The sequence below is a fragment of the Vitis riparia genome, chromosome 19 (genome assembly GCF_004353265.1).
Source record: "Vitis riparia cultivar Riparia Gloire de Montpellier isolate 1030 chromosome 19, EGFV_Vit.rip_1.0, whole genome shotgun sequence".
Lineage (NCBI taxonomy): Eukaryota > Viridiplantae > Streptophyta > Magnoliopsida > Vitales > Vitaceae > Vitis > Vitis riparia.
Window position 1 is genome coordinate 15,435,358 of NC_048449.1, and position 10,424 is coordinate 15,445,781.

Sequence of the window (10,424 nt, forward strand, 5' to 3'; positions counted from 1 at the left end):
AGTGATTTTCAAAATTTTGTCAAATGCCTAATTTCTAAAAAAAAGTACTTCTAAGCATTAGAAAGTTTTTCTCACTCTCTCAAAATCATTCACTAATGGGCTCCAAATGGGTGTTTTTTTTTTCTGATAGGAAAAAAAATAATTAACAGCTCTAATGCATGCATCCAAAAAATAATTACCAACTCTAATGCATGCCTCAATATTCCAAAAAAAATCATTGGGAAACATGACATCCAACATAAGGAGGTCAAATGGCCTAATATAGAAAAGAGATCACGTAAAATAGACTAAACACCTAATTAACCAGGTAGGAGGCTTGACCATTTCCTTGGTGGAAAAGCTATCCAATAAAGGCATGATAGTCACCATAAGTTCCATGCTAACACCTAAAACTTCAAGGATAACTTAACAAAAAGCTCAAAAAACTATACTTGTGAAAGCATTAGAAAATGGGAGAAAACATCTATAGAGCTAATCTATAAAGTAATAATAGTGAATGAACACTAGTTGGTTTTTGGGTGAAATCTCTCATACGTTTGGAGATAATTGCTAATTTACCAACCACCCTAAAGCCAAAATTTAATTTGATAGAGTATCTTTAACAGATATATAACTATCAATTTTCTAGACAAGTTAGAGTTTCTTAGAGGGTGTTTTAGCATTGTACATGGACATAAAAAAATACTCATGTTTATGGCAATGCTTAGGAACTTCTAGAACAGTGGAAATTCTAAAAATACAAATAGATTTAAAGAGCAACAAGTGTAGAACTCATAAAATCAAAAGAAAAATAATGGAAAAAAAAAAATAAAGAAAACATCATTGGTAGCACACATAGAAGACCAAACTTCTAAATGCTTGCACCTATAACATAATTGTAATCAATGGAAGTACTTCTAATGATCTAATCAGAAAGAAGAAATATGTTTGGATTTCATCCTAGTTTACATAAACCTAAGAGTGAAACCCCCTAGATCAAACTTTGTCAAAGCTACATTCCCACTCAAGAGTAGCTCTAGTATTCTTCTTAATTCTCATTGATTCATAGGCTTGCCTAAAATTAATCTAAAGAGCGGCATTCTTCCACATAAACCTAAGAGTGAAACCCCCTAGATCAAACTTTGTCAAAGCTACATTCCCACTCAAGAGTAGCTCTAGTATTCTTCTTAATTCTCATTGATTCATAGGCTTGCCTAAAATTAATCTAAAGAGCGGCATTCTTCCAGCAATAACATGTTTCCAAAACCTCTCAAATATTAAGAATTCAAAAGGATGTTAGCCTCACTAAATAAGCTCTCATTTGGCCTTGACATTTTTATACTTCTTTCTTTGTTATTTTTTACAATCAACCTGGTTGATAAAGTGCAAAATTTTTTTATCAAATAATCTTATATAATTTAACAGTAGTTTTTCAAGAGTCATGGTATAATGTCTTCCATTTTCAATAATCACTTCTTTTTAGGGCTTCTTTATATATATATATATATATATATATATATATATATATTCCTTTCTCATTCTGTTTTGTGTTAAAACCTTGGAATTTATTTTTGGTAAGAAAATGGTTTATTTAATTAAAGTTTGATTTAAGCATCTCTATTTCTTATCATTATCCATCAACTATTTAAATATTATGTTTGAAACTCGTTTTGAAGTATCATAATTTGCCAAAAAATTCAAAGATTTCTTGTCACATCATCAAAAGTAAAGTGAAACACAAAATATAAGGAACCTATATTAAATAGATAATAAATGAAGTGTTTCCTATTACCAAAAGATTTTTTCTTCTTCAACAAGAATGAATAAATTTAGGAGAATAAATTCTTACCAATGCCAATACGTTCACCGATTTGAAGATCCTCCTATGGGATTTCCTATTTCGTAAACTCAGCCAGCATTGGGTTGATCTTCTCACTGTGAGCATTGGAAGGAATAAGCAAGCCATTGTTGGTTGCTTCCATCCATCCCAAGTAAGAAGTCTTACTCACATACATATTTCTAAGAAATTTAAATAATATAGATTTAGAAACTGAAGTGAATGATGCAATGAGATTGACAACATTAAGTTTTATTTTACCCAATGGCTGGTTTAATCTGGTTTTCCTTTCCTCTACTTTTTCTCTGCTATGGTCTTCAGCGGCTGTTTTAATCTGGTTTTCCTTTCCTTTGCAATTGATTTTCAAGGTCTCAAACCTGTTGAGAAAAATTGCAACCAATCATCTATTTCATTGGCATGAGAACTAATCAAAAGCTGACAAAAGTTGGTTACACTAATTTGTGTTCAGGTAAAACTTGAAAAGAATAATTTGATACATCTATTTTTTTAAGATATTAAATTTTAATAAATATGCTATGTTTTAAATATGCTTTGTTTATGTGCTCACAAGGCCATCAATATAGGAATTCAAATGAAGTTCAACTTTTCTAAGTTTTGAGAGAAGCAAGGACATGTACAAATACCAGAGCTACTTATGCTGAGTTCTATTAATAAATATAATCACCAATAAATAAGGTATTTGACATTTGAATCTTGAAATAAAATTTTGTTTCTAATTTTTTTTTTTAGAAACTACTATTAAAAACTATTTTTAAAAATATTATAGAGTTGAATGTGTCTCATCACCTAAGGTTGTAGACAAATAGCAGTTTGCTCTCTGGGATCCATTGTCACTGATAACCTGTCTAAATTCATTCTTTGGCCTTAATCACCACAAATGTGCTCTATTGTCTTTTGTTTTTTTGACTCTCTTATTTTTTTTTTCAGAATCCAATCAATCTGTTTTTGGATTTTTGAAAAAATGCCCAACATGTACCGGCTAGACTACCTAGCATTAGCATCGGAAATAAACATGAAATATAAACCAGAAAAGAAGAAATAAAAATAAATTAAAAATAATGATATAACACATATAGATACATATATCAGGGTTAGATGCAACCAATCTTCAAACAGTGGAGGAGCAGCAAGAAAAAAAAGGAGGAACCTGATTGTAATAAGGAGTGCTGTTGATTTGTAGAGATAAGCGTTTAAGCTGATGGTCAAGAAAATGGTTGCTCTTAAGAATACGCTTTTGCTTGCTCCCTAGAAATTATTAAAAGTCATAGCAAGATAAATGTCATCTACTGCTCAACAAAACACTAAAGTTGAATTCCTTTTTCAAAATAATAATAATAATAGTAATGGAGCCTCAAATACAACCAAAATAGGGGATTGGGGTTGAATTGGGAAGATTGCAATTCCAAATTATATCTTCCCGATATTACTTGGATTTCTTAATAATAAAGGAAAAAATTAACACAAAACCACAAAAGAATAAAGAAATGAAAAGGATAAATTACAAGAACCAAGCAATAGAGACTTTGATTTCTCGAGTGCGAAATCGGGAAGGCTGTGACACCATCAGAAAAAAAATAAAATTAAAGAAGCTTTACCTTCAGAAAAGGGATTTACTTGTGCTGATTTTTTGAAGGAGTTCCCAATATCTTGGTGGCAGCAAATCAGTTAGGAAATCTCACAACTGGAGCTATGAAAAAGGGTTAGGGCATCTTCGTTCTAGATTTCTCCAGTGATGAAGGCTGTTTGTGGTAGTTGTTTTCTGCTGAAAAATCATCACAATACCCAGTAAACATAGAGATTCAACTTGCTAATAATATTCAGAGGTTATCGACTTGATAGTAGGAGCGTTCCACCTGTTTGTTGTTGTCCTCGATGAGGCTACAGATGGGTGTCTACTGGTTGCCATTGAGTTCGTCAGTCATCTTTGTTGTGCCTGCTGGTTGCCATTGAGTTCGTCAGTCATCTTTGTTGTGGCTGCTGTTGGTAGATTGCAAGGCTAGGGTTCTTATCTCTGATATCGATGGTTTGCGAGATGGGAGAGATTGGGAAAATAGAAGTGTATATATAGGCGTAGAGATAATGACATTTATTATAAGTGTTAAGGTTGGCAAATTTTACTCTAGCAGACAATGACACTCCAAAAAAGCATCATCTTATTTAAAGCGCCAATGAAACCTTTGAAGAAGCGCCAATATTTAGGTAAATTTTGTAAGTGTCAATATATTTATTCAAGAAGCGTCCTTGTTAGCCAAATTTCTATAAGTGTCATGATTAATACAATTCCTTGACATTTTTTACAAGCGTTAAGAAAATGAACGTCATTGAATACATTTTTTGTAGTAGTGCCAATTTTTAAGCATGTTATCCAATCCGCACTCATATGTTGTTAGGATTTGGATTTGAAAAAAAAAAAAAAAAACCTACATTTAGCATACAAAATATTATCCATAAATGACTGATAACATAGACTAATCCTAGATCCCATGTAAAATCAAGTGTGCCCCATATTGGGGTTTCAAAGTAACAAGACTAGAAGGAGCATGAGAATAGGATGGTGAAAGGGTGAATGAGAAGCGCTGTAGGATCATTGCAAGCACCATTTTAGCTTCCAATAATGCAAAGTTTTGTCCAATGCATAATCGAGAACCCCAACCAAAGGGGAAGAATGAAACTGGACTTTTCATTGCCTTCAAAACTCCTTGGGAGAACCTCTCTGGATTGAACTCCCTTGCATCTTCTCCCCAAATTTCATGATCATGATGTACCAGGATTGTTGGTAAGGAGACATCCACTCCAGCAGGTAAATACATGTCTCCTACTTGGATGTCCTCATAAACAGTTCGAGCAAGCAAGGGGACCGGTGGATATAGCCTAAGAACCTCATGAAGAATCATCACAACCTGCATTTCGAGAAATTTCAAGAATCATCAAATGAAAATTTATGACCTAATTTAATCATTAATATGCACACTTAAATAAATGAAGGAAACCTTTTAACATAGTCATGTAAAAGAGACTTTGTTATAAATTATATATGGATTACACTATTCTAAGAATGGACCTTTTGTGATCAAACAGAAAAGATGTAAGAATAACCTATCTTCGTTGTTACTCAAAATTTGATAATTTAAGCACTGTGTAAGTAGATTATTTTGGTGGAAATTACTACAATGAATATTAGATTAATACTCACAACTTTAAGGTGATTTAGTCCATCTCCTTCAGGTTTGTTGTTGCCAAAAACATGTAAAACCTCTTCTCTTGCACGAGCTTGCCAGTTTGGATGTTTGCTCAATAGAACCATTGTCCATAGAAGCAGAGCTGAGGTAGTCTCTTGACCGGCAAAGTAAAATATCTTACACTCCTCAATGACATCTTTGATACACATTCCAACGTTCTTGTCATTTTCATGTTCTTGAATTTCTTTAAAATTGGATTCCAGTAGTATACCTAATAAGTCGTCATTAAGAGTTTCGCCAGCCTTCATTGCCTTCCCTCTTTTGTCGATAATACCCCACAACAATGCATTTACTTCTTTTCTAATTTGCTTCATCCTCTTATTGGACTTTGTAGGCAAAAACCTGCATGTAAATAATCCTAGTAAGCGAAACATGAGCTAAAGATACATTTGCTTAGAAGAAAGAGAAAAATAAGGCATGGAACAACATTTGCTTCTACACATTCACAACATTTGCTTCTGCCAGGTGGACTCTTTGGTATACTAAGTAGATCATTTTCATGGACCAGATTTATGATGTGCTCTAGCTAATTCACTAAAATCATTTAGTTTCAGTCCTCTTGATTTCCTCTCAGGCAAAAGTTCATCCTTCAGGACAGAAAAGGTTAAATGTTTTAAGCTTACCGCCATCCTGGAATGCAAGCTGACTGTGAGAACTGGACCAAAAGTTGCGCTTGTTCTCTCTGCAGTTCGAATATCATTCTTCCTTCTTCATAGTTACTACCAAATGCTGTCCGCGAAATCGCATCACCTGTCAAATTTTGAAGATAGGGCCAAACATCCAACTCACATGACCCCTCTGTTGAGAGCTTCCTTTCCCATTTGCTTATCATGTCGCTACAGCTCAAATGAAATGCGGGTAACATGTTCTATAACAAATTAAAACATGAAGAATGTAAATAAATAATAAACGAACAAGAACTCCCCAACATCCAATTTAAAGGTACACTAAACTTATGGTTCAACTTTTGAAGTAAGCATTTAACTGATTGCTTCCTTAAAATCATCCAGTAAGTCACTGTATGTTAGACCATGCACAGGAGCAAGATGGTGAGCCCAAAACTTACCTTCAGTTTTTCTAGTCGGAATGCGGGGTTTATGATCTTTCTATGTTTAGCCCATTTCTCGCCTTCCAAAAAAACTAGTCCAGAAACTGGCTGCTTCCCAAGTGCATGAGCTCTTGGCTTTCTGAAGACAGCGTGCATGGATAGAACATCCCTTATCAGTTCAGGCTCCATAATGTTGACCCTTGGTTTTAGGCCCATCCATATAAAAGAACTTTTACCTGCATTTTTATGGGCATTACTGAAACGTAAGAAACCTACTTAAGGTCAAGGATGGACACTAATATAGATGTGTTGAGCTAAAGTGATGTTTATGAAGACTAATACAACAGTCAATCCATTGAAGCGAGGGTAGAACCCGGAGAACCAGCTTGGCTTATCAAATTTAAAGTGATGTTTCTATGCTTAACAAATAATGGGTTTTGTAGTAGTTTAATAAGAGTGACTGAAGGTACATTCCCTTCATTAATTTCCTCCATTAGTTATCTTTATTTATATAATTGTTTGTTTGTATGTGTTTAACCCTATTACTGATGTAAAAGCCACAAGGAAAAAAATGAAAAGTAGGATGTATTCATTTCAAGTCCCCTCAATACAATAAAAAATAATTAAGAAAATCGGAATATCAACATGAAAGTTTTGGTTGGTTCACAAAATTGGTGGGAGCTAGGTTATAGAGAAGGGTTATAAAGAACCATAAAACGAAACTAGTCTATCCAAAACTCAGAGAGATTTTTTAAAACATACAGGAAAGAAAGATGAAAAACTTTACTCTTTTCTATAGAGCAATAAATAGAGACACCTTAAAGAAGATTTCAAGTGCAACCAACGGGGATGAAACTTGAGAGATATTGCAAAATGCATCTAAGTTTATATTCCTTGAGAGGAATAGAGAGAGAGGGTGAAATTAAATACAAAACCAAAGAGAAAGGTAAGATAAGTCTTCAATTTAATTTTATAATTGTCAAAATTTGGTCATTTACATGTTTGAATATAGAAGTGCTACTAACAGTGTTGAAAATAAAATCACTCATTTTGAAAAGAAAGATCAAGAAGAATTCAAAACTTAATATTGAAGCAAACAACCATACATGTGGATTCAAAACTGTGTTAGTAGATTTTGATAAATTGGAAAGTAGTTATGTTACTTTTAGAGACATTCAAAATTTTACTAAAGGATAAAAATAAAATCTTAATTTGTTTGAAAAATGAAAGACATCATTTATTTTAAATATACAGACTATATGTAAAACATGAAAAATGATATATTAAATTTAGATTAACTCTAAGAAGAATGTTATGTCGTAATAATATATAAACATGTTAATTTAATTGCTAATGAGCTCATAAAAAATAAAATATTCTTGTTAAATATTCAAAATGACGTTTTAAAATGGCTAAAATTTTATGCTAGTGATACCTCTTGGATTTGGCACTAAGATTCATGCATCGTAATTTGAAAGATTGAAATTGTTGAGCAAGAAAAAAAATGTAAGAGGATTGCCCTCAATAAATCACATGAATCAATGATCTGAAATGCTTACTTGGAAAGCATGCCTGAAAAAGTTTAAGAAATGAAATAACTACAAAAGTAAAGAAGCTTCTTTAGAACTCATTCATTTATATTCATGTTGTCCAATTCACCCACACTCTTTTGATAAGGATCAACATTTTCTTTTTTACTCTTTATTAACAATTTTAGTTAAAAAAAAAAAAAAAAAACTAGGTGTAATTTTTGAAAGAAAAAATTGACATATTTAACGTTTTTAAGAAATTTAAGAAGATGAGATTTCACATTAAAATAATTTGAAATTGTGAAAAAACATGAGATTTATTAGCCTTTGATAGTTTCATCTTCTTAACAACAAAATGAAATGGTTAAAAAATAAATAAATAAATTATTTTTGACATGGTTTGAAATATGTTGCAAACCCCAAAAAAAAAAAATGCTTACAAAATTTTAGACTAAAAGTAGTTGATTTTGTGGTTTATTTGTCAAATAATTTTCCGGATCAAAGTGCATGGATTAAAACATTACAATAAGCATGGAATGATAGGAAGAAATTTCACATTTAAAAGTATTTGAAAAGGATAACATATGCTGGAAACAATCGAAATTAGATAGCAAAAGCTGAAAATATATTTTCTTAGGTTAGGACTCAAGCATCAAAGATTACAATTATATCACCCCAAATAATGGAAATATGATTATTAATAGATATTTTAAATTTAATGGAAAATAAACATAGGATTGTAGTGCTAAGGCAATTATGATACTACTCTCTTTTATAAGGAAGAAGAACAAGCAGAAGGCTTATAAGAGATAGCCATACATCATCTTCATGTACAAAAGAAGTTCAAAATATATCATTTCATTAGAAAGTTCAAATCCAAGGATACCACATTAATTTCAAAAGTTTACAAGAGCTATATGAGGTAATGGAAAATCAAAATGGTATATATATATATATATATATTTTTTGGAAAATTGTGAATCCATAGTTTTTTTTTTTTTTTTTCTTTTCCAAAAAGTGAAAGGCAATTGGAGTAAAATTGATAACGTAAAGAAGAATAGTACAAAAGGAGACGGAGAGACACAAATTAAGATTGGTGCCTAAATGCTACAAGCAATATATGATGAGATATTTTCTCCAATGTTCCATATCAAAGCAATCACATTAATACAAAATATCACTTTACTGCATTATTAAAAAAAATTGTAAAGTTTCAAGATTAAAATGCTAATATTTTACCAAGTTTTTCAAGTTTGAATATTCGGTTGATAATACTAATTGGAATCATAAATCAAATTTCAAGGGACATGTTAGACATAAACATGAGTTTCGAATATCATAGTTGATACTATTTTTAAAAGTTAGTTAGCTAAAAATTTTCTATATTTTCTAATTGCTAGGAATAAAGGTTGTGTAATATTAGAAAAAGAGTAATTAAATAATATTGAAAAAAAATTCTTAGCTCTTGTTATATAATTGTACACTTGTCTAGCTCCTTTGTCCCAACGAACCAGAGTAATGATATGAATAGGTACGATGATGCATGGTATTGAGCCTAATTTGATCGGAAATCAGGAGGGGGTTCATAGAAAAAGTCTCTCATAGCCTTTTCCAATTCCAACGAAAGGTCTCAATTTAACAACTTGTTAAGTCCAAATAAATTTCAGCCTCTGTTGACAGTATTTAGCCCATCTTTATATGAAGAAGAAAATATATATGATTGAAAGATAATTAATCAGAAATGGAATATCAATTTAATCCAACTGTACTCCCCTCAAGTTTGCCGAAGAGATGCTATTTGAGTTGTCAATAGATCCGTTGAACTAAACAATAGTAATTCAGAAATTGAATATCAATGCAAACTTTTATCTTTAAGCAAAAGCATTTTCCAAAATTATTAAGGAAAAATTAAACCGTAGAAACTTATAAAAGCATAGAATTTCACTAAAAATGAATTAATTTAGAAAATTCAGAAGCTAATTTGGAAAATTGAATAAAAAAAAAAAGAGAAATAATTAACCAAAATTCAAAAATCATTCACAACTCCCAAAGAAATAATTTATATAGTAGATGAAGCTATTAATACAAAATCAAACATTAAAAATTACTCATAGTACCTTACACATGCATATATATTTCTTGATGGAAATCAGAAATCCATATGCTTACCATATTTCTTGATGGAATGGTAATGAAAGGGTGCGACACGTTGCACAATATCATCGGAGATGCTGATGGGTCTTGAAGTTGCTTCTTTTATCATCATGGACATTTCTTTGAAGTCCCCATACAACAGCCTGTAAGAATTTCCAGCCAGACCTTGCTGTTTAAGGCACCTCTCTAGCCTTTTCGGCCTCAACCACATCCAATTCAGTATCCTCCATGCATATATTAGGATAGTGATGAAAGCAAAGGATAAGGCAACTAAGTTCAGCTGCTTCATTTCCATGTTTGAGAATGTTTTGAAGAGAGGCTTGGGAACAACTTTATAATGTTGTACTAGACGGTTAATAGGGTTTGTTCCATCATATGGTTTTTTATTAGCAATTATACCAGGGTTTATTAACCAAGTCTTTGTCTATTTTTTCTTCCTTTTTCTAACAAAAAAACGTGGACAAACACAGACGACAAAAACCTCCATTTATCAATGATATATCATGTCTACCCTTAAATAATATGGCAGTAGTAGTCATCCAATATCACAACAATTTTGAAAGGACAAGATCATCAATTCTCACTAATGTTATCTTATTATAAAAAATAAAAAATTA

The 10,424-nt window shown here is 31.7% G+C and overlaps 1 protein-coding gene and 1 long non-coding RNA gene across 4 annotated transcripts; both read right to left on the bottom strand.

Moving 5' to 3' along the window:
- Positions 1-1,799: 1,799 nt before the first annotated feature.
- Positions 1,800-3,847, bottom strand: LOC117909571. 3 transcript variants are annotated; one of them, XR_004650394.1, is made up of 4 exons: positions 3,691-3,847; positions 3,433-3,599; positions 2,078-2,193; positions 1,800-1,998 (listed from the first exon to the last, which is right to left on the bottom strand). It is a non-coding gene; the product is annotated as an uncharacterized LOC117909571 (long non-coding RNA). The 3 variants fall into 3 exon arrangements; XR_004650395.1 differs by lacking the exons at positions 1,800-1,998; positions 2,078-2,193 and adding an exon at positions 2,959-3,082 and having other exon boundaries at positions 3,433-3,596; XR_004650393.1 differs by lacking the exons at positions 1,800-1,998; positions 2,078-2,193 and adding an exon at positions 2,959-3,082.
- Positions 3,848-4,269: 422 nt separating this feature from the next.
- Positions 4,270-10,144, bottom strand: LOC117908649 (cytochrome P450 CYP72A219-like). Its single transcript, XM_034822316.1, has 5 exons — positions 9,823-10,144; positions 6,143-6,360; positions 5,700-5,944; positions 5,031-5,418; positions 4,270-4,737 (listed from the first exon to the last, which is right to left on the bottom strand). Exons 1-5 carry the CDS (start codon positions 10,100-10,102, stop codon positions 4,312-4,314), a joined length of 1,557 nt encoding a protein of 518 aa, XP_034678207.1. The 5' UTR covers positions 10,103-10,144; the 3' UTR covers positions 4,270-4,311.
- Positions 10,145-10,424: the final 280 nt, after the last annotated feature.

What these genes read in the sequence shown, in the direction of transcription:
- LOC117908649 (XM_034822316.1), bottom strand. Translation starts at nt 10,102, where the DNA reads ATGGAAATGAAGCAGCTGAACTTAGTTGCCTTATCCTTTGCTTTCATC. An exon ending in GCTTGCATTCCAGGATGGCG is followed by an intron (nt 5,419 to 5,699) that starts GTAAGCTTAAAA and finishes ATTTACATGCAG; the next exon opens with GTTTTTGCCTACAAAGTCCA. An exon ending in GACTAAATCACCTTAAAGTT is followed by an intron (nt 4,738 to 5,030) that starts GTGAGTATTAAT and finishes CTCGAAATGCAG; the next exon opens with GTTGTGATGATTCTTCATGA.